The sequence below is a fragment of the Epinephelus lanceolatus genome, chromosome 5 (assembly GCF_041903045.1).
Source record: "Epinephelus lanceolatus isolate andai-2023 chromosome 5, ASM4190304v1, whole genome shotgun sequence".
Classification (NCBI taxonomy): domain Eukaryota; kingdom Metazoa; phylum Chordata; class Actinopteri; order Perciformes; family Serranidae; genus Epinephelus; species Epinephelus lanceolatus.
This window is the reverse complement of record NC_135738.1, coordinates 18258972-18284222: the sequence shown is the minus strand read 5'-3', so window position 1 is coordinate 18284222 and position 25251 is coordinate 18258972. Positions and strand designations below refer to the sequence as shown.

At 40.4% G+C, this 25251-nt stretch overlaps 1 protein-coding gene across 1 annotated transcript in view; it reads right to left on the bottom strand.

Moving 5' to 3' along the window:
- Positions 1–436: 436 nt before the first annotated feature.
- The window catches only part of tp53i11b (tumor protein p53 inducible protein 11b), a 48523-nt gene continuing 23708 nt past the window's right edge, over positions 437–25251 (bottom strand). Inside the window, exons 3-8 of the mRNA XM_033635594.2 lie at positions 18017–18156; positions 7977–8035; positions 7733–7781; positions 7224–7320; positions 4286–4387; positions 437–3061 (exon numbers count right to left, since the gene is read on the bottom strand). Of these exons, the coding sequence (XP_033491485.2) occupies positions 2928–3061; positions 4286–4387; positions 7224–7320; positions 7733–7781; positions 7977–8035; positions 18017–18145 (570 nt within the window). The 5' untranslated portion in view covers positions 18146–18156 and the 3' untranslated portion in view covers positions 437–2927. The remainder of the gene's footprint in view (positions 3062–4285; positions 4388–7223; positions 7321–7732; positions 7782–7976; positions 8036–18016; positions 18157–25251) is intronic.

Sequence of the window (25251 nt, the reverse complement as noted above, 5' to 3'; positions counted from 1 at the left end):
AACTTAAGCAAACTGGTAGTCCTCCATTGTTACTCTTTCTAGCATATGCTCATTACACAAAGCATCAATGGGAATGCACAAATTGGAGAGATTATGTCACGGTTTCCCAAAAGCTCCATTTTATGCATCCACAAAAAAATGTGAGTTTTAAAAAATCTACACATTAGAAGGTGTTTTAAAGTATTTCTATTTTAGCGACCTAAAGCTCCATTTGCCCGTGGACGAGAGGCCAAAACGTTGAGGAAAATACCCGTCTACAAAAAATCCATATACCTGTAGAAACGGCCTGAGACTGTTAGTCAGAATGAAAGAAGCATATTTACAAAAAAGACCAAAGGCTTGAGAAAATAATCCTCAGATTAATGGATAAAGACAAGTTTGTCGCAGCACAATGTATTTCATCAGTAAGGACAAGGAACAAAGATGATCACATCACTTTTGAAGTCTTCAAAATAAACAGTAGTGTCCTTTATTTCAAACTAAATAGTGGAAATCCACAACAATTCATTTTTGAGGTACAATATAGCATATATATACATAAAAACACAATGCTACAACTTGAAACAGTTTGACCTGGTATGCTATTCACAACAGTACAATATATGTTAGATCTACATCAGAGGGAATGAACCGCTCAATTTACCATTCCTCTAAAATGTCAAGGACACAACTTAGCAATGTAATATTTGGACTAATTTACGTCAGACAACCAGGAGGATGAAAGAGCCATTTCTTTGCCTCTTCTTCTTCTTCTTCTTCTTCTTCTGCCCGCCCCCTCAAAACAGCCCATCTCTCCTGAAATAACCTGCTTCACAGACCTTTGAACATTTCACAGGGCTGATGATTTGAGGCCTGTAGTATCGACGGAAATGGAATGACATTTTTCTTGAACTCCATAATTACCATGCTAGTCAGGACGGAGCAGTAGGTTGGGGCACACAATGTCACTCGGGAGAGCTGCATGTAATTAAACACTGGAAAAAGGATAATTACAACTTTTCAGGAGTACGGGAGACCTCACCCATGTTTCATGTTTTCCCTATCTGAACTGAGAGCTCACCCAAGTAACAAGCACATCTGCCTTCAGCACTGGACTCACAACTGCAAACCCACAATCACTCTGACCTCAGGACCACTCCCTTCTAGGGCAGGACTCAACGTGGTCATTTGCAACAATATGGACCACCTTTGGTGAAGAGACCTACTGTATGTTTTGTGTTCGACTCAAAATAAATGTCTAAAAGATTCGGCTATTTTAAGTGTCTTTTCGACTGGCCTTTTTGAGTTGCAGATCAGAGTTGACAAATTGGTATTATTGGCATGGCTCTTAAACAGTGAGCTAGGATGACGCGTACCTGAAGGCGTGCCAAGAATTGGGAGGTAGAACATGTATTCGTTTGGGTAAAAAATGTCATGTTTTGAGTTGTGTGTTTTAAAACATATATAGTTAAACTGTCTTACCAATCAAATTTCCTTTTTAAAGGCTTTTTTGCTATATTTAACTACTGCATCCATTCACCGCCATTTATTTATCAGCTTTGCATTCTCGTTGGTGGCAGCTTGCTACACAGTTATGTCTTTTGGTGGATTATATTGCATGCATAATGTCAAAAACACAAATGTCACTTAAATAGGTACAAAATAAGACACACCGAGAGAAAGATCAATCTTTGAAAGTCATTTAACTAATACTGAACAAGTTCCCTGTTCGCTTCACAAGAACACCACGTAATAGTAAATACTTTTATTTACATATATACAAGACGTAGGATGCAGTGTTGATGACTGTTTAGTAATTTTAAGGCTAAGGATAAGGTGTATGTAAAAAACTGTGCTACATCTCTAAAGAGGAACCAGCTCAGGTTTGTTTGCTCTGCACATTGACCTGCTCGGCTTGTGACACTAGCTGTACTGTAAGATCGCTCCGGCTAAAGCCCTGCCTACCAGCGCACACACAACAAGGAGACACTGCTTCTCTTCTACGAGTCGGTTCACACGGACATTTCTCCACATTACATGTATTAATTTCAGCAGTGTAAATATTCTGTACAAAACAATTCTGTTCACTTTGGTAGAACTTCTTGACCGACACCTCGAGGAATAAAAAAATCACTTTGTCCCTGAAAAATGTTTCAGCATTTCTTTTTGGGTATCTGAATATGGGTGATGGGCGTGATTGAGAGTAAAAACTGACTTTGACCCAGAAAACTGTCACCAGTTTAAGAAAAGGTCCATTGTCCCTCATCCAGCATTTAGCTTATCTAACTGCACCTGAATCTTACATTAAGCACAGCTGATGCTTTTTCCATTCAGTGTGTTCAACGGAGAACTGTCAGAGAAGCATGCAAGAGCAGATATTCAGACTTCACTTTAACATACATACAGTGTGAGTTAACATCAACAGCATCAAACAGGAAACAAACTGGAGTACAAACTCTTGGTCTTTGAGTGTGATTAAAAAGCGGTGTCAAAATGCAACTTTAGATATCACTAAATACTGAATGTGGAAACCATGTGGCTGTACATGAACAGCACAGCCAGATGTACTGTACAAATCAAATCATATAAGTAGGAGACACAAGAACACAATGCACTACAAACTGCTAGCTCCTCTTTTATAACAGCACTCAGAACTGCACAAAAGAGGAATGTGTGTCAAGAGGGGCTTGACCTCACAGCCCAGGGAAAGAGCAATTCACTTTCACTATGAGGTTTCTCGTTCTTGATGTAGAGTCTGGAATGTGAGACTGTGCTCATCTGTTGAATTCTGGGGGTTTCAATAGGCTAGGTCCCATGGACGGGGGCAGGGGGCATCCATTGGCAACGTAATGCTCCAAGCCCCAGTCAATAAAATTCCGAACCTTCTGACCCCTCGCTTGTGATCTGTACTCGGCTTGTCTGCTCCCCCAAAGTATCCAACGGTCAGCTCAGATCTTCTTCGGCTTACGGCCCAGGTGGTAGTAGTAAGCCATGGTGACCACCAGGAAGAGGACGCGACTGAGGAGCAGGATCATGGCAGCGTTGGGCAGAATGCCAATCTCTATTAAGGTGACCGATGTCACTGAAACCACGGAACAGCATTTAGTATCAGAATAGGATTCTCTTAATGAGTAAACTTCACAATATACATGATTTTTTAAACATTACAAACATCTGGAAAGTGATCGTAAAGGAGGAGAGGTTCACATTTTTTCAAAGCTGTCTCAAAACCAGGGTTCCTTCAGAGTAAGGAAAAGCATGGAATTTGATTTTAGTAATTTCAAGGTCTGGATAAATACAGAAAAAAGAAAAGAGAGTTTGTAAAAATATTTGTGTTTCTAGACGATTGGCCCTTTTCTGTTTTCTAAAATACAGAATTCAGAACTTCTCAAAATAAATTGATACTACAAGCAGCAAAAGCAAGGCAAGAAGTATCAGTTACGACTACACATAATTAACATTTATGAGCAATGCAGTGATGTAGTGATCAGAAAAGTAAGCTGACTATCTTTTCAGTGTAAGGGAACCTTGATGGCTGCGCTCATCATTGTTTACATGAACACAGTGAATAAACAAGGCTCGAAGATGCTGTGAAAATGTAATTATTTCACTTTTTTCAGCTCTTTTTCAGTTCTTATTTCTAAAATGGACTAAAAAAATATGGGGCACAACAATATAATATTATTCAGTCAATATACTAGGGGAAAATGCGACAAGTGTAGGTAGCACTGGCTGGTGTACTTCCTCTTTGGGCAGACTGTCGTACAACTTTCTGTGTAGGAGTTGGATTGTAAAACAATATATACTCTGTAAAACAATACTCACATGTCCATATGTAAATTGAAAGAATTATCTCTTTCTACAACTGTCAGTCTGTCCCAGACAAATCATGTGGGTGTCTCCTGACCTTTACAAGTATATTTTTCTACAGACCCAGGATAGGATTTTGTCCCCCATCACTTGTATTGAAATTGCTTTGGAGGGGGTCTCTTTTGGTCCAGTATGGACAGGAGGAATGGATTAAAGACCACAGGACTGTTTCAATGCACATATAGACATGTGAGTGTTGTTTTAGGGAAGACTTGAAAACATGTGAACATATCCTTTAAAATAACTCAAGGTGTGACTCCACACTCTGAACACAAGGGGGCAGTATCACCAAACACATCACAAACACAACATTGTAGTTCAGATTTATGGTTTGTCTTACCTTTGTCTCACTATCAAAGTGAGTCAGTGGTTATAACAGCCAGTAACAAAAGCACATTAAGAGAACTGTTAACAGTGTACTGGAAAATGTAATCACCAAGAAACTGGATCGCAAAGTAGCAGGCTTCACTGAGCAGAGTCCACTGGATGACGATCTTCTCTGCTGTGTAGAGACCGTTCCACATGATGAGGGACAGGCCTGGAGACGGATGTGATAAAAGGGAATGAAAAGGGATTGGGGGAATGGGAATAAAAGAAACAGAAAAAAAACAGGAAGCTCAGAAAAGAAGACTCGAACACATCCAAGAGCGATTCAACCAACAAAACTACTATGAGAACAGTTTACTTGCAGCTGTGCTTCAACTGCAATCTGTGATGCAATGTGCACATGATGATAACTGGACTATTGATTCCGCTAAATGCTGTGACTCATTGATTCTGATAAAAGCCTGTGCTCAATCATATCATTCTCTGCCATTCTTCCAGTTCATTTTCCTATATTTCACTCCCACCCACCCACACACACACACACACACACACACACACACACAAAGTGAGGCGATAGAAATGAGCATGGGTGGGCAGAAAGGTAGGAGGGCTGATGGACTGTATCCTCTCCCTGCCAGGTTCCATCTGTGTGGCAGATGAGACCCCCTCCTTCACCCTGTTTCCTGCTTCTTGTCTTGTTAGACATCACCCTTTTCCTTCGCTAATCCCCTCGGTCCTGCTGACATTTAAACTAAAGGAGCCCCTCTTTTGTTGGCCTTACGAGATTGGGAGCTGTTCCATTCATATATTCCTCCACAGTGTCATATGTTCAGCGTTTTATCTTTCCACAGGCAACGCAGTAATCATCCAGAGGGTTATCTTTGATTTGTTCAGATTTCACATTGATTTATCAAGTAATGCATACAATGTGTTAAGAGTGCAGAATAAGGTTTCGCCTTAGTATTCCCATAAATGTCTTGTGAGGAAGAAGGAGGTAGTCTGACTCACCAGGCATAGACTGGCTTTAAACCTAGCTAGTGGCCGGCTATTTAGGCCAGCATTCTCTCCCCTTCCGCCATCTGCGTGTTACCATTTTCAAAATCCCCTTGGCCATGGCAAACAACAAGCTTCACACTAATAACCTACACGCTGCAAATGGCAAGCTTTAATGAAGATTTTTATCATGCAAGAGCTTCTTTGCAATCATGTGACTGTAATGACGCGTGAAATTCAGATGGAGAGCAGGAAGTGGTAAATCCATATAATGCATGAACGGGAATGGAAGGAACGTGACTACATAATATGGTTGGATGAACCTACAGGCAGCAGGTATCATCAGAAAATTGAAACAAAGAAAAGTGATTTTTCCCATAACTTGATGGATTTGCCCGCTGTGGACATGACTGTTGCTAAAAATTTTGTTTTTTTTCTCTCTCCTTTACGTTTTACTAATTTTGGGACTGAGGTGGCATTTGTTTTCTCCCAATTTGCTTTATTGGAACATCTTTTTACAGCTCAAATCACAGGCATTTGTGCAATATAGTCTTTGTCTCCTGTGGCCTGTCCTCCATCTGGAGAGCACACCAATGTATGACATCATATTCAAAGAAGCTATAAGAGACGCCTGCTCTGTTTTTACCCTGTTAGAGGCATGCGCCAGTGCCAGTGACTTCACCAATGTCAACTTCAGATAAACATCTGTGATATTGTTGTAATTATGTTCTGCAAGAGCCACTTACAGCTCGCAAATCATCTACAGGGGCTGAGTGAGCTCCTCCAGAGCTAAAATATTATCAAATAATTGTCTTTTTATCACTAAAAGTTGAATCACACAGTCAACATGTTACTGTCTTTTGTTGCATTTCCTTTAGCGGAGAATTTGCCATTTTTACAACAGTGCTCGCTGCCCACGTGCAAATGTTCCACCAGAACAAGTTCAAACCACGACAATATTTTGCAAGGGCACTATCACTGTATGCCAGGCTTAGCGCTATCCAAAACGATTGTAATGGTTTCAAGAAATACAAACAACCGAGAGCATTTTTCCCCTATAGCAGAATGTGTAATAATGCGAGCTTCCAGACCTTTTTCTACAGCTGACACAGCGAGTCTGAGGAAGGAACATATTATATAAAATGTCTGTATAAGGTCCTGGTGCTGACGTTCTGACATATGTTATATAGCCTGACTTGACTGAAAATGACAACCTTGCACATACTGTATGTATGCTAAGCCCTTGCTCTCATCCTCCTTAATTTCCATGCTTACATTTACATCAAGGAGCAACCTGTGTGCTACCTGCCTCTCTGCCACAGTAACATTGTGCCTCTTCACAAACCCTCTAATCACTTACTGAATGACTGACTCACTGACATGTCTGAGAAGACCATTAAAATAATCACAAATGCCATAATTGACTGGCATATTTATGAGCACTGATTGTCTCCTGTGAATGGCGTGTGACAGAAGAACAAAAAAACCCCAAAAAACCTCAATTTAATGTGTGATTGAGTGAGCAAGCTGCTAAATTTGAATGTAGAATAACACACTGGCTCCTCTCTGAGTTCCACGCCAACCCACACACACATTCATACAGTGCATACACTGTCCTGCCATCCCTCACTGTGTTCCCACCGGATTTAGATCTGATATATGAGGCCACAGAAACAGAGACTGGAGCCTTTGCTGTGAGTATTTAGGAGAATTGCGCTCTGTACTTCTATCAAGTCCTCATAGTGAACTGCAGATACACAGAACTGAATCAAGTTATACAGCCTCTGTTTGTCGCCCAGAGGGGTGATTTTGCAGCAAGAAGAGAGCTTTTTGTACGTCATCTGAATGTACGTGTGTGAGCTGTAATGAATGCAATAGAAGGCATTATCACAAGAGACCATGTGCAACTACATAGTGTACATTTTTGTGAATGTATGTGTGTAAATAAATATTAAAATGCTGTGTGTGCATAGTGAATGTACTCCCACGTGTTGCAGTATATTCCCAGTGCTGCAGCTATGCATGAGAAAACACAAATACAAGAGAAAACTTACTAAGTAGTGCTCCTCCATAAAGGCGAACGGGGATGCTAGTCGCGGAGAGCTCTTCCTCAAGAACAAGCTCATATAGCTGGTTGGGAAACACCAGGGCCTGTGTAGGAAAACAAAGAAACAACACAACTCTGTCATTTCAACACAACAGCATTCTGTCCCCCGAAATGTCCCCAAAGTGCAGCAGCAATGACAAAGTCTTCCTGTCTGTGAGTAAGAGTCAGTGTGCATGCCCTGAACACTGAGAATATTGAGTATTTAGGTGCTCCAGCTGACAATGATGGAGCTGTTTATCCAGATGTCCCTCACTGATAAGCTGGGAAAGAACCTAAAGTAACTCACTGCTGGGGTTGAACATGACTTTTCCTATTTCTAAAATGAGTTTTCTTTCTCCTCCGGTAACTGTACAGAAGTCTCTATATCGATAAAGTCTATTAAAATTGAACAAGAACATTTTAGTCATGACTGTGAAACAACATTTACACTGTGATGATGATTTACGTAACACTTACCATCAAGGCCATGACTGTGAAACCAATTGCAGAAATGAGTATCCACACCCTGAGAAGAAAGACATGACATGACATGACATGACGTACTGCACACTTCCTGTAACTAATACCGATTGTGTCACTTCCAGCAAAGCTCAACATCTCTTTTCTCAGAGATGTTGAGCTTTGCTGGAAGTGACACACAAATGACTCTACACAGTCTGTTGTGTTAACTGTGAGCTGGCCTGAGCAGCTGGGATCTCACCTCAACCCGATGGGCTCTCGCACTGCGAACTTCAGCTCATTTCCAAGCATCTGACTGATCTGTGAGCGAATAAGGCGAGACAAAAGAGAAAGGAAATGAGTAAAGAGAAGGATGTCATACCATCTTAACAGATATACAGTACAGGCCAAAAGTTTGGACACACCTTCTCATTCAATGTGTTTTCTTTATTTTCATGACTATTTACATTGTAGATTCTCACTGAAGGCATCAAAACTATGAATGAACACATGTGGAGTTATGTACTTAACAAAAAAAGGTGAAATAACTGAAAACATGTTTTATATTCTAGTTTCTTCAAAATAGCCACCCTTTGCTCTGATTACTGCTTTGCACACTCTTGGCATTCTCTCCATGAGCTTCAAGAGGTAGTCACCTGAAATGGTTTCCACTTCACAGGTGTGCCTTATCAGGGTTAATTAGTGGAATTTCTTGCTTTATCAATGGGGTTGGGACCATCAGTTGTGTTGTGCAGAAGTCAGGTTAATACACAGCCGACAGCCCTATTGGACAACTGTTAAAATTCATATTATGGCAAGAACCAATCAGCTAACTAAAGAAAAACGAGTGGCCATCATTACTTTAAGAAATGAAGGTCAGTCAGTCCAGAAAATTGCAAAAACTTTAAATGTGTCCCCAAGTGGAGTCGCAAAAACCATCAAGCGCTACAACGAAACTGGCACACATGAGGACCGACCCAGGAAAGGAAGACCAAGAGTCACCTCTGCTTCTGAGGATAAGTTCATCCGAGTCACCAGCCTCAGAAATCGCAAGTTAACAGCAGCTCAGATCAGAGACCAGATGAATGCCACACAGAGTTCTAGCAGCAGACCCATCTCTAGAACAACTGTTAAGAGGAGACTGCGCCAATCAGGCCTTCATGGTCAAATAGCTGCTAGGAAACCACTGCTAAGGAGAGGCAACAAGCAGAACAGATTTGTTTGGGCCAAGAAACACAAGGAATGGACATTAGACCAGTGGAAATCTGTGCTTTGGTTTGATGAGTCCAAATTTGAGATCTTTGGTTCCAACCACCGTGTCTTTGTGAGACACAGAAAAGGTGAACGGATGGATTCCACATGCCTGGTTCCCACTGTGAAGCATGGAGGAGGAGGTGTGATGGTGTGGGGGTGTTTTGCTGGTGACACTGTTGGGGATTTATTCAAAATTGAAGGCACACTGAACCAGCATGGCTACCACAGCATCCTGCAGCGACATGCCATCCCATCCGGTTTGCGTTTAGTTGGACGATCATTTATTTTTCAACAGGACAATGACCCCAAACACACCTCCAGGCTGTGTAAGGGCTATTTGACCAAGAAGGAGAGTGATGGAGTGCTGCGGCAGATGACCTGGCCTCCACAGTCACCGGACCTGAACCCAATCGAGATGGTTTGGGGTGAGCTGGACCGCAGAGTGAAGGCAAAGGGGCCAACAAGTGCTAAACACCTCTGGGAACTCCTTCAAGACTGTTGGAAAACCATTTCAGGTGACTACCTCTTGAAGCTCATGGAGAGAATGCCAAGAGTGTGCAAAGCAGTAATCAGAGCAAAGGGTGGCTATTTTGAAGAAACTAGAATATAAAACATGTTTTCAGTTATTTCACCTTTTTTTGTTAAGTACATAACTCCACATGTGTTCATTCATAGTTTTGATGCCTTCAGTGAGAATCTACAATGTAAATAGTCATGAAAATAAAGAAAACGCATTGAATGAGAAGGTGTGTCCAAACTTTTGGCCTGTACTGTATATTATGACAGCCCTCAACGAAGCATCACATGACCAAGAACAAAGTGCTCTCCGTGCAGGTGCATTTCATGTTGCCAACACGTCTGTACTGTAGCATATTAAACAAAGCACTGAAGAGAAAAGAAGAGAGGCTGAGTGTCAAGAAGGACTTATTAAGATGTTAATTAGAGGCTGTGAATGTCTTCACCTCCTTAATCACCCCCTGAAGATTAAGAGGGTATGTCATAACAACATCTTGCAGTGAATTCTGGATGATTAACCAACTACCAAGTCTATGCCAGAAGAAAAACCTTTTTGCTATAAATTAACTTAATCCTAGCGACACAAGTACCACACAATTTATAATCCTGAGAGCCTGGAGCAGTTAGTGGGAGAATATTTGGACAAATTGAAAGCAATTGTTTATTCCTGTTGAATAAAAAACTGTTAATATTTCATTAAATGTCATTCAGAATGAATCTCATCACACGGCAATATTGAGAGGACACACCCAAGCATTTCAGTGGTAATATCTGTTAAGATAAACATCTCTTATCAGATGCTGGAAGACGAATAACTGGCAACTTGTTTTTCTAACTTTGCTCCATCAGACACTGATGTGTTCATGAAATGTCTCTGAAAAACACAAATACAAAGCAAGCAAGAATACTCCGTGACTCCATTTCCCTTCAGTCTGATATGACCAGAATTTGCTCTGTTTTTAGATTCATGGTTCACTGTGGAGGCACACAAGAAAAACACTTTTCTGCATGAATTCAATGTAACATGAGGTGAGCAACTGCTATACAAGTAGTCATTTTGTGGGTAAAGTATTCCTAGGATGATGTGGTGATAGAACAACAAATGAAGCAATTACTGCGAGCGAGTTCAGGCAGTCAACTCGAGCTGCAGCCATTCATACGCACATGACATGCCTCACTCTCCATATAATCCACCAAACACTAAGCACACACTAAGCTGATTTCCCAGCTCTCCTTCTGCCTTGTCAGTGCCACCGCTGCCCTGCATCAGTATTACTGCCTGCTCCTTCAGCCCCACCTGCACCTCCACCTCCACCCCAGCAAACACCTGCATCATCATTCCCCAATCTCTCATGTAGACACATGTGCAGGGAGTAATGAGGTCGGAGTCTAGACGCCAAACTCTAACTATGTTCTGCTGTGGTAATAAACATTTCATGAGTTATCTGACTGAAGTCAATTAAATCATCATCTGCACACAGTATTAATAACACATCTGATAATCAATTAATAATTAAAATCATTTATCAAACAAAATGACAAACACTTGCGGGCTTCAGTTTCTAAAATGAGAGATTTTCTGCTTTTGTGTGTTCTGTCAGGTGGAATATCTTTGTGTTACAGACTGTTAGTCAGACAAAACAAACAATCTGAAGACGTGACCTTGGGCTCTGGGAAATGATGATGGACATTTTTCACATTTTTCCGTCATTTTGTCGGCTAAGAAGTTGAATAGATTAATAAACAAAAAAAATAGCAGATTAACTGATAAGACAAGAATTGTTCAGAGGACGCAAATGGGCAAGATCTCTGGTAACAAGCAATAATCAGGGAGCTAGAGCACGATAAAATATGCAATGTTTACACTGCAGTCTCTGCAAATTACCTGAGATGGAAAAAGAGAATGTATGTGTATCTGTGTGTATGTGTATTAAAATGTGTGAAAAACAAAGGAGGTGGTTTTGAAAGAGCGGGGGCAGTGATTCCTTTTGCATGTGAGGATATCAGTTTAGAAATATTGCTGAAAAATTCACATGGTCTTCATTTTAAAAATGTAAAATATACAAGGACATGGGGGTAAACAAACTGCCCCGGATAAAACCATATGAGGGCAAGAGAAAAAATAAACCCAGTGTTCTGCCTGAACAGACAGTAACCGACAGAGAAATTACAACTGTTGTTTGGCTGTGCAGTCGAATTCCTTCACCCGAAGCCTTCAGGTCTTATTACTTACACTAACATCAATGAGTTCCTTCATCATTTAACAACTCTACCCTCAAAAACTGCTCTGCTGCAGTGAGACATGGGATCACCGAAACTAAAAATACACTGAACCGTGAAAACCACTAAAGCGGAGAAGATGAATTTTTTTTCTGGCTAGCGGTGTTTACAGGGAACTCACTATCTATTGGAAAGTAGTTTTCTGCTTGATGCGCCTGTGAAATGTCAGAGTGAATGAAACAAAAGGATTCGTGTCATATACTAGAAAGATTAATCAAGGGTTTTGCCCTCTATCTTTCCTGACCAAGTACTGTAAAGCCTGATTTATAGGAGGGCGCCTGACACTTTTGATGAGTGTTGCTTGAGGGAAATGACATAATTTTCTACAGAAAGAGTGTCATTCAACACTTTCCTTTCATGTTGCTCACCTGGAGAGTTTTGTTATGTCACAGACACCTCCATATATTGTTGCGCAATGTGACTGGGTAGTCTTGACAAGCCTTTTTGACACATCTACTGGACTTTGGTGTGTCCCTGCATGAGCAACTTAAAGGGCCAGATCTGATTAACCAGATCATCAAAACAGTTGGCAGACATTCGAAAACACCGTAAGTGCACATCCTCATCCGTGTCCTGCATCGGCATTTGTTAGACCAAAACATATTCACCCTGTAGCTCGCTTGTTTGGTTCAGTGGACACATGCATGACCACATCCTTTTTTAGCGGTTCTCATTGTCTTCTCAGTTGTTAAATCTCTTTCTCTACAATTCAACTCACTGAATTCATCAAATCCCTCAAAATGCAAACAGGTACAAAACATACAAAACAAACAGCTGTCAGAAGGATAGCCTACTGATCAGGATGATGTAACTTAACACACCAGCAAGAGGACAGCATGTGGTTACCATGGAGATGACTGAAACCTTTCGCAGAAGCGTAAATTCAAAATGTTGCACCATTCTTCTTTTGCCGTGAAGCGACACACTCATCAAAAGTGTCGGGCGCCGACCATAAATCTGGCTTAAGTGTTACTGAGCACTACATCTGGAACATTTTCATGTCCAACTCTATTCCATCTGCAGTAGTTGCTCCGTCAAATAACGTCATGAGAAATATCCTCATGAATTTAATATAAAAAACTATGACAATATCATCAATGAGACCTAAAACTTGCAGGAGATACTTGCAAGACATGTCATCAAATGTGACTTATCATGCTTCTGTTTTGCACATTTCTGTATCCCATATTACTTGTTATTCCAAGAACTGGAGTGATACCAAAAGCCTCTCAGATAGCTTCACAGAACTAGCATTTTTTTAAGTCAAAAATAGAAGAGTAATATATGATGTCATAACTGAAATGGAAAAAAAAAGAATCTTTGTGTTACTGATTTTTTTTTTTAGTTTCTTAAACATTTCCTCTTCCCCACGGCTGCTGCTGCTTTGAGATCACAGCAGAGCCCTCAAGAAAAAAACACCCTTGAAGTTGAACTCCTAAAAATATTAAGATAAAGAGTTAAAGACTGCACTGTAGGCTGGAGTGCCTTTACACAAATCCATCTGTGCAGCTGTGATCACATGACCAGGTGAATCAGCCTTCCTGTGCCATGGTTTCAGGGGCTGTTTTTTGACAGGAACACATAAATATTCATGACTGGCATGAGAAATACTCGAAGGGAAATGAGCGTCAACTGATGGCACAGGGTTGGCTTGGGGTGGAATAGAGCGGAAGAGAGTCGGGGAGAGAGGGAGAAACAGGAAAAGGAAGAAATACACAATGCTGTTTGTGGAGAGACGTTTAATCACAGCTGCTATGGCCTGGCCTTGTCATCAGTCACTCAGTCAGCTGCACTCAGTAAACAAAGGGCAACTTGTCAGCAAGAGAGCATGAAAAATATTCGGGAGCAGCAGAAGTGCAATCTCTTATCCACCAAACTAAAACTTGGCTTCTCATTTGATGGATGTTGTCAGTTTGTGCAGTCACATTAAGAAGATAATGATCACCCTTTCATGAGTCTCAGTGGGAATCCTCTGGGATACATAACATACACCATTAGGGTTTGTCTTATCTATAAAGGCCTGGGCTCAAGCTTGGTTGCTGCTTCATGACCTGAGCTGAAGTAGTGTAACAGTGGGCTGAAGATGCTGACAGTGACGTAAGAGGCAAGGGGGGCCATATTTCTTGGCACACGTACACTCATATATGCAGTGATGTTGAAAGGCTTTTCAATAGTGAGTCCCCGAGACCTACAGATGGTCATTTGAGTGGATCCCCAATAGAATTACTGTTCTGTAATTTTTTAGAAACTGTAGTGTTAAACTGTGTCGATAAAGTCTGTTACAATTGAACGAGAACATGTTAGTCATGACTGCGAAACAACTTTTACACTGTGTTTGATTTAATATGGTTATATCTGTGGTTACATTTATGTAGGCTATGTTGAAAAAGTATCCAAAAATGTACTAAATACAACCCCAAACCATTGTAAAAGGCTTCCCCTTTCAGTCTACCACACATTTCCCTAAATCAGATTCACATATCATTTAAAAATAACTTTTTTTCCATCAAAATTTTGTCATGTATATACAATTACTATTTTTCAGTAGTTAGTTCCACCCCAGTAACAAGTGGACAAGAGCCATTTCACAATTGCTGACACAAAAGCACTGTGACTTTTAACTATGAATGTAATACTCAGATTTACAAATTTTCCAAACTGTTCATTAACTGTTAGTTGACCTATATTAACAGTCATCGTAACAAACTTTCCACGATTCTGTTTGATCAAGCTGTTAACTTATTGAAATTCACACATGCCCCAAAGCAACTGTCAGCAGACTCTTATTTCACTGATAGCACAGATGGAAACATACAGACGATACAGGATACAAAGTAGCTGGCATGTGGTAACGTAAAGACCTAGCTTACACAGTAAACTAGCGTGCAGTAATGTTTACGTTGCTTGGCAACAGTCCAGTCCCAGTCAAGTTGCAGAACTAATTGTGTTGGCGGAGCCTGTTATTACTAAATAAACAAAACAAATCTATCGCTCATTATTGCTAACTAATGAATGACGCTTGTAGAGCTGTTGTATAAAACAGTCTATCCAGAAAATCGCGATCATAATAATTAACACAAATTCAACAAAAGTCCGCAATATTTGTGGGGGCTTGCAATTTTTCAAAAGTCCCTCTATTTTCTGCATTTTTCGGCTGACTGGAAGTCGTCGCGCATCCGACGTCATTTGAAACCTCATCAGATGTGTCATCAAATCACGCTACATTGCAGTATGGAGAAACGCTCTGTGTTGAGAAGTATCTGCAGTGTTTAAATGCATACAATTTGTGTTGAATTTATTAAAATATTATGTTTACAGAAGATGTGCATGTTGTTTTACAGTCACATTGTCTGGTCTGAGAGCTACAATATTCACTCAGGATTTTTTATTATTGGAATCCATGTTTTAAAACTAATTAAATAAAACTAAAGAAGAGAACTATAAAAAAAAAATTGCAGCTATTTTTATAATATTCAATATGATTATTATAACAAGCAATCTGGAAATCCATTGGTAAAATAAATAAATAAATAAATAAATACATAAATAAATAAAACTTTTTTCTTCCTTTACCTCTGGAGGCACTGCCCGTAGTTTTTCGACTAACGGAAGTGCAGGGGCCTCGGGGATCGCTCACCCCCTTCACTTCCGGTGGCACCCCCAGTGTTACACTCCTACCTGCAACTCGAACCAAACAATGGTAAAAACGTTGCCGCTAATGCCCTTTTTTCCTGTCGTGAGGAGTGGAAGGTGTGCTAGTGGATGCACAACGCTTGTAAGTTGTGCTGTTGTCCATGTTTTTCACGTTGATGAGACGGCATTTTGGGTGGAGCGGTTGCCATGGACGCAGAGCTTGCAGTTTCTGTAGGTACACATTTCCTGGGGACACCCCCCCCCCCCCCCCGTAGTTGTCTTTCACACAGGGCTGCCGACAGATTCTACAATGTAAATTGCAGAATCTGTCTTGAGAGATTATATAGCAAGCAAATTTTTTTTTTTTTCTCCTTTTGTCATCAGCTGCAATATTTGTCATTTGCGGTAATTTCCCGCAAAACAAATGCCGCAATTTTTATTGAAATTTTTGACAAAATTGGCCGCAAATTCAAGAGTTTTTTGCCGCGAGATCCTGGAGGGACTTATAAAAGCAATATCACACTCATGGACTGAATCATACTTTTAAATGTTAGTAATATCACACAAGCGAGAGTGCTGTTGTATTGCATATCGGCACAGCTGTGATTCGGTCATAGGCACAAGACCGTAGGGTGATATTTAATACATCACCACTCCCTCTCCTCTGATATTGCTAACATTTGAAATTGTGACTGAATCCATGAAAATCTAAATAAACTACTGTATAAATTAATGGTTTAACATTTTGAGAAATATTCATTTTTGTTCTGATAAGTTTTAACGTCTTCCTTTTACTCATTGAGAATATGAACAAAACAGGATCTCGTCTTGCACAAGATGCATGCTCAGATGGTAAGAATATTGCGGTTGCCAGAGAAAATATTTTTCAACACAACGCGTCTCTTGGACTGTAGAGCATCACTGGGTCATCATCTACATGAGTGAGTACATTAATCAGTGGCTATGTGAGTTTATTTACCAACACCAAGTTTGTAGCCTTAATTGTTGAATTCTGTGCGCCAAGGATTAGTCTTGTTGCAGCGAGGTAGCGATTTAGTCTCACCCATGATGACTGAGACCATGAACACAGGATCTCGTTTGTGCATAATGACAAACAGTGAGAAAATGGTGACTGATGAATCATTGTTTGTTTTGTTTTTCTGACAGCACCATTTCTTTAGTCACGGATTTGTTGTTCAGAATGTAGGGCTATAAGAAAAAAAAAAAAAGGATGCATCCCCTGGACACATTGATTGCATCAGAGATGTAGGAAGTATACCCAGCAACATCACTGCATGTGGCAGCACAAATCCAAAGCCTATCTCTTACTGACGTATAAGTAATAGGAACAGTATTTTTATCTCTCAGCAATGAAAGAGGCAGGAAGAGACAGTCTGCGGACTACAGGAGCACTTCCCTCCTTTGTTTACAGGGACCGCCAAACCAACTCTTGTTATTCAGCTAACTGTGAGGTCCCATGGGTCTCTTTACCACAAACACTTGCAGCAAGGATAAATTGAACTACTCAAGAGTAACAGCACAATGCAGTTCATTGTACGAGCAACAGTTTAATTTCTAAATTAGGGTCAATGCCACGGCTAAATAGGGAAACCTGCTCTTCAGAACAGCACGTACAAGAGACCACATCAGCCAGAGTATTGTATTACTGTACTTTACCTTGACTGTTGCTGGATCACCATTCAAGTGTTACAGCCCGTATCTAACCTAAATAATCTTGCTCAGATCAAATAAGCTTTATTGGCATGGGTGTGGAGGCATTAAGTGTTTCTCTTTCTCTATCAGTGGGCTTTGTGAAAGGGATCTGAGTGGCAGATGTCTGGGTTAGGCTCCTCGCTAAAACATTGAGAGAGAAAACAAACACTCAGAAGGGCTGAGAAAAGGGGGGCGACATCTCATCATGAGCTATCAGCCACCACCGTATGCCTGCTCCCTTCTGTTCTGTTCCCTTCTCCCACTTGCCTGATTAATATTTCAGTGGGGAACAGTCAGCTCTGCCTCTGCTCATTTCAATGCAATCTGATAAAAAATAATCATTAGGATCTTGATATCTGAGCCCCCTGAAACGGAACAAGACTTTATTGTCAATCTGCAACTGTGCTCTGCATGCATGAATAAACAAGTGTTTCGCATCTCCTGGCATGAACCGTGTGTGCTGTTGTGTTTTGGTATACACATCACTGTAAACTGTCTATATGAGTGTGCACATACATGAGGCAGGGATATAATACACACGATGCAAGAGGCAGGGAATCTCTCAGGGGAGCCGGTCACATCTCAGTGGAGTTGCGGGAGCTCATGGGATTACGTGATCCAGATTCATTGAAGCATGAGGAGCAAATGCACACAACAGGAAACAATGAGAGTGATGAACCAATTAGCAGTCCATTGTGGCTTTTAAAAGGAATCCATAGCTTCTCTTGGTGTTAATGAATGCATCTGTGGTTGAGTGCCATTTTTACTTGTGCATAACTGCAATATTATGCATTTGACCGATGATGGCTTTACATGCGCTTACATTTATAACTAAGCGAGGGCTAAGTGCCTGCATCACTGCCCATATTGAATAACAAAAAGACAAATCATGTGACTTAATCTGACCTTTGAGCGGTGCACTTCGCCATCATCATCCTCCCCGCCGACTCCAAGGATCTTCCGGCTCTTCAGGCGGCTTATCAGATCTGTCTGACTGTGCTTCTTCATCAGAGGAGGGTGAGGTTTAGACGCCATGGTGCACACACCTGACAAAGAAGTGAAAAGAGAGATTCACAGTTAGAGAAGTAAGACAGCAAGCAGTGTGTGTGTGTGTGTGTGTGTGGCAGTACTGTTAGAGGCAATACATGAAATAGAGGAAGACCAGGAGAGAGAGAAGAAAAGCTTTTCCTCTGTTAGTGACCCTCACTCCGAAGAGGACACCTCTCTGCGGCACAGGCAGGAAGAGGTATCTACCAATCTACCAATAATCCCCTCGAGGACTTTATGCAACACAATTACATAACACGGGTCTCGCAAATACAGGCAACCCATAAAACCTTCCTCTTAAGTCAGACTGTAGACAGAGCCAGATGTCCTCTAGGTCTGCCAGAAGGCCAACAGATGCAGGTGCCTGCTCAAAGAGCCAATGGATTTAATATTGACACAGGGTACACAGGCACACGCACACACACACACAGGTGTAAATGGAGTCTGGGCTTTCTGAGGATTGAGGGTCTTGCTGTCCACATCAATAAAGGTCCTCTGATGGTGAAAGGTGGTGGCTTGTATCGTCTATACAGAAATATACCCTAATTTCCGCTACAGATATATTTATATGTCACATAAAATGAATTATAGGGCTGCAAAATATAATGTTTTTAATCACCTTGTGTGATAAACACTGTGTGAAAGACCGTGACATTGCACTCAGGGATTGTTTTGAGTTAGATGGGAGAGCATTTCTTTTTTAAAGATATTTTTGGGCATTTTTAGCCTTTATTTGACAGGACAGACAAGTGTGAAGGGGGAGAGAGAGAGGCAGTGACATGCAGCAAAGGGCCACAGGCTGGAGTCGAACCCGGGCCGCTGTGGCAACAGCCTTGTACATGGGGCACCTGCTCTACCACTAAGCCACCGACGCCGCAGATGGGAGAGCATTTCAATAGAAAACTGCAATTTTAATTATTTTTATTATTGGTGCCTTTTGGGCTCAGTTAAATGAATTCAATAAAATAATTTTGAGCATAATTCCCTTTGATTTTTCTAATTTAACAAGCAATTTGTTGTATTTTAGCAGCATATTAAAAGAAAGGCAGAACTGAGTAAACTTCAATACTTTTTATTTGTTTCAAGTAATATACTTATTGCGATATTCAACGTTAATGCATATTTACCTCATATTGACGTACAGCCCTAATGAATAGTCAGTGACCTCTATTCCAACAGTCTACTTTCTTCCTTCTGTTTTTTTTTAAAGTTTAGCACATTTGTTTTTGTTTAAAGCTCTCAGCATGACTCATTTTTATCCCCAAATGCTGCTGTGATTTAAACAGACTAAAGCTACACTGCTGACAGACAGCTTTGTTAGTTTTTCCAAGTAATAAAAAATGTATTTCACAAATAAGAAACTTGTGAAAAATGAACTCTGCATACCCTTTAGAAGTCAGAAAGTTTGTCACATTAAGAATAAAACAGTGATTCATGCATTCTCCTGCATATGTTTGAGTCAAAATGGTCTTCCAGTGTTAATAACTTGGACTTTTAATATTTCAATTTGTCCATTATTATCAACAAATAAAATTTCTGATCTGCACATTCAATCATTTCTTTCATGAGCCATTTATTTGTAATTTTCTGCATATGTTGGCAGCTGACTGTGATAGCAGGATGCACTGCAGTGGTTCTATTGATCAGTTTTAATGAATAGTGCCTGTGGATTTAATGGGGACAAGCAATAGTCAAATCAAGTGAGATCATCATCGACTCAGTAGTGTAACCTCCACCAGTCCAACTGGAGGCAAAAAGACAATAACAAATGTGTGCACATGCACACAGGGAACAGACTGCCTAAAAATTGATGGCTGCTTCATGGGGCGATTCTCTAGAGGAGTAAAACAAGAGGAATTATTGAACTACTCTCAAGGATGAAGACACCGCCGTGAACAGAGAGGTTTGTTCCCAGGAAAGGAAAACAACAAACAAACAGTGCTACGAGGAAACAACACAAAGTGCTCAGTATTCCACCAATTAGAAAGTGTGTCATCAGAGTCAGAGGCACATAATGGGTATCAAGTAAATATAAACAAATACAGTCTTACTGAGGCCAAATGGCGCAGCGAGGCTGTGTTGGAGAACAGATTGCAAGTGGACACAATATCATGAACACCAAACACGTTGCAGCACTCCGATGCATTAACCCAGGGGCTGTTTCTGTGGAATATATTCCATTTCAGTAATAGCCCAGTCACAGAGGTGTCGATTCACAACATTTTCATTAAACGGCTGTGCAGTTTTATTGGATGTTGTAATGGAATTTGGCCTGAAAGAATTGGTGGCTTAATTAACTGCCAGTTTAATTATTCTTAATTGTTCCAGTTGATTAAACAATCTTGTCAATTATCGAATAGAAAATACAAAGCAGTGGCTGGTTCAAGTATCTCAAATGTGATGATTTGCTGCTTCTCATTCAGTTTCACATCTTGTTTTGATAAAGTTAAATATAAACTAGCTTTACTGATGATGTACATAAAACACATGCTGCAGCCATACTGTACTTTGACACCATTGGACTAAGGTCTTTCTAAAACTTTGTTCTCCTCACCCCTCATTTCCTCCTTATGATGTTTGGCCAGAACTTGAAAGTGGGTTAATCTGAGTGCATTTCTGTCTGTGATGCATATGGCAAGGCTTAACAGCACTGTCTTGTATTGGCATGCATACATAGGCTTGCAATGGTCAGTGAAGGTTACACAGCATGTGTTCAGGCTTCTGTTGTCAAACATTCCACTTGGACTCCCACACAGAGCATGAGGCACTACACTTTCTGTTTTTGCAACTATCAGCAAGAAGAGGCACCACTGAAGGGAAATAAGACAGGAGAAGCAAAAATTTGGAACTAATGGGCAAACCTATTTGTCATAACTGGGACAGGGAATCTGATGACAGGATGTGCAAGGGCTGACACTTGGTAGAAAAAAATAAGATAAGAAAAAATAAGAAGTTGCCTAATTTGACCAGATATACAGTATGCAGTTTTAAAATCTGGTCGCTCCAATTACAAAAGACATCTTTCCCCTTCTTTGCTAAATGTAAAGTTTGAAATGAAAATACACAAGACTCATGTAAGCTTGTTTTTCTATGCTCAATGAGTCATTGTGCGCTCAGAATTATTGTGAGGAGACATTTGCTTCAGGCTAAATTATGTTAATTAACAGATGAAATCGGCTGTCTTTTAGATGAGTAATTAAAAAACTAATTTTACCCAATTTGCCTTCGTACTCTGCATCTTTTCAGTGTGACAAGAGAATAGGCATTGCATATATTGCTACTGTATAATAAGACTGAGACAATATATTCTTTAGCTTCTTTAAATTCCTTTCACATTTCATGCATAAAAGAGACCAATTGTATTCTACAACCTTCCCATTCACAGAGAAGTAAACAAGCAAACACCCACCCTGCTGCCATCGCTACATAATGGTGCTTGTCTGAGGCGCAAAGAGAAACTATGCATCGCTGCAAATGATGCAAAACTAGATCAATGGCATTGTGGCCCCCTGAATGTTGATCTTCTCCACCACCATCAAAATTTGCGACAAAGCCCTAAATACGACACACTTCACCGCCTGCATTGATAAATCACACATCTCTCCACACGCTAAAATACCATTGCATGTCTCCCCCATTTGAATCTCCCTACCAGTGCTCCTTGACTTGCCAGAGTAATGCTGATGCAGTTGCCTAGCAACTGCCGATGGACAAATAGCTTCTTAATTATTGTGAGCACCTTCCGTGATTGAAACCGCTTTTGATGATGAGGTCTCTGCTGAGAACCGCCATTGACCACGCCGTCACTCTCTTCGCTGTCGAAGGTGATATTTTAGGATTAACTGAGAGACTGTGATCTCTGCTCAGTCAACAGGAGGAAAGACACACTCTCCTAATGAGTGGCTTCTTGTCAGCATGAAAGACTTGAAGAGGGACTAACTTCTGCCGCACCTCACTCCTTCAAAATTCTAGCTACATATTTACTTAAGCTGTGAATCAAACCACATCTGATCTGGATGTTATAAGCAGCCATACATAATTAAGTAAAAAGAAAGAAAAGCTGAATTTAAGAGCAGATCTACTGAGTCCTTTTTCAGGCACCCCAGAGTAAAATTTCAACATGCACAAAGTGTGTATTGAGATGCTGTAAAGATTGAAAACAAAGGTGTGCAAAAGACAAGGAGCTGTCTTCAAGTGTGGTTTTGTTTATCATAGTACAGTTTTAAATGGCTTAGAGCTCCACTGACAAAATCTTGACATCTCTACACAGATACCTGAAGATATGTTTTTCCCCAGTGAGATTACAAGTGTCCCTGCAGTGTTAAAGCAATTAGGTGCTCTACAACACTTCAGTGAGGAGGTTGCTATGCATTATAGAGCGCTGATGCTGCTCATCCAGGTGAAGGGTGGTCTCACTATGTTACCCTAAAGTTTTGTTTCTAATTGGCCTTTGATGCATTAAATACACAGGTGCAGTGTTCAGGGGGCTCACCAAAACTCATTGTGGCCATAACCAAAACTGCATGTAGGGATTTAATAGTATCTATATTATTTATAACAGAGAACTAATCATTTAGTGTAATGTCTTAAAAAGATAAAGGAATGTGAACAATTATTATAATTTCTTAACATACAAAACAACCATACAGGTAACAATTACATTGTTGGGTTGATTTTAACTTAAACTTAGCCCACACAGTCAGAAACACAGCCTCTGATTGGTCAACAGACTCAACCCATGGTATCATAGATGGCTAGTGGATGGCTAACAACAACAATAACGGTTTCAAACATGGATCATTTATCACAGTAGACGTTCAGTGTTGGATTTATCATTAAAGTCTCCAAAATGACACCACAGTTCAAGGCTGATCACAAAGGAATATGAGCACACCAGAAACCTCGCTGGAACGGCACGACAGCTAACGTTAGTTTCTGGGCAAAAATTAGCAAGTCTCATGTAGCATTCCTGAGATATTTCACGTTAATAACATTATGTATGTCTTGTATAGCACTGTCATCCTGAGAGTTAACTTCAACAGTGTATGGCTGATTATTCTCATCAGTCCTGTTCAGTGCTTTCTGGGGAGACAGATGCATGCAGCTCAGCTGGAAAACCTCCGCTTCAACGATACAGTACACAATTTATTTTCAGATAACATTACATTAAAGTCAGACATCAAATTTATTTTTCACGAACCCAACAACTGCATGAGGCTTCCACCTGCCTGATTACGTAGTTTATTTGCCCCGTGCAAGCATGAATGTCGAGCTCCGACGCTAATAGCTGGGCTCTGTATGTGGTTTACTGTTGGGTTTTGGATTTTGTGTAAATGCAGTTTCAATGCTAATTCTGGCAATATTCCATCACTCATTGGGCATATTTGGCAAGATATGAAAATGTACCTGCTGGTATCCTGCTTATTACTTTTTGTGTAAACAAAGCCTCTTTGAAACACTTTCCATTTCCACTGGATTTTTGTTTTTGTGAACCCCAAACCTTAAAGCTCAAACTGCAACTATGATTAAATTCATTTACCTTTGAATATAAATTATGTTTAATGTGGATATGTGGCCTTTTTTTTACTTTTACAAAATCTAGATTCATTTGAAATAAAAATCAGTGTTCAAATGCCAGGAAAGGGAAAACAGCCATGTTCAATCCTGCTAGTTTTACAGTTTCTGCCTCTGTGGAACAATTCAACTAAGACGCATTCAATTGAAACAAAATTACTGATGAGACCATAAGAAAAGCAGGTGAAATCATAACTTAAGATGCGTTAATATAAAAAGTACCTAGCGTTTAAAACTTTGCCAACATCCAAAAAAACCCTCCAGAACGCTTCACATCTCAGCAATAAAGGAACTCAAACATTCAATAATCACTGCTGTGTAATAATAGAGATCATTTTCGAGAAGACTCAGATATTCCCGGAGTAACTGTTTAATGAAGAAATGCTATTTCTATTCAGGAAATCCTACTTCCCATTTTAGGCATACATTAAAGACCTGGTAAATTAAAAAGGCAAACACCCACTCGACAAATTTCAGCAATAGGAGAGTGGTTAGGGAGCCAATCAACAAAATAAAACAGGTACACCCACAGATTCGTAAAAACATTGCATGTGTTATGATGAAATACATATAATACCCTCAAGGCAGCCTCAAGAGGAAGGTGAATCAGTAATGTATGCTGCAAACCCTGCTACTGATGCAGTCTAAAGAGATAAGGCTTCTTTCACTTTCTGTGATTGTGCATGTCTTTGCAGAATATCAATACATTTACCTCCCAGTGGGACAAACAAAGAGAGGAGACAGAGTCTTATCACAGACGACCATATCAATTAATCACTGTGTGTGGGGAAGAGGCCGGGTTGGTCCACCTGAAGTGCAGAGGAATATCAGCAATAGGAGGAGTAACCAACAAAATCTCTTTGTACCGTCTTCAGGGTTTTGTGACAGAACATGTGCTGTGGAAATGAAAAGCTGCTTGGCGTAAAGAAGATATTGTGGGAAATGTGCGAACTCCCTGAGAGATCTCTGGTAAGTGACAAGAAAGACGTTCTGTAAAAAATAATTGTATCATATGAACAAAGCAGTGTGTGGGTGTGGAGGAGCAACTGTGAACAAATGTGTTACTCAAAATAAGAAAGCAGACTCCACAGCCTGCTCATCTCCTCCTCTTTTCCATAAATAACATAAGACACAGTTGCCCAGTAGCCTCCAAATCCCCTCACCACCATGTTTGGGATATCTTGCAGCATCATATAGTGCCAGGAGAAGATAACGCACAAAACAACACCTCTACCCAACAGACTCAAGCAACAAGTCTGAGCAGTTCATCCTCAATGAAATGTCTGTCTCTCGAGTCCTCGGAATAATTTACTGACCTTAGTCAATTTATTACCTTTCATGGTTACTTAGTGTCGGTGGTATGGATTTATCATTGCCCTGAGGAATACTGGAGCTTCAGCACAGTAAAACTTTAAGCTGACAACAGGAAGATCCAGTCTCCTGTGATCTGATGGGAAAGAAACACAAGTAACGTTGACTATTATTGGATTCCAGATGTCCTAATGGTGTTGAGGTGCTTC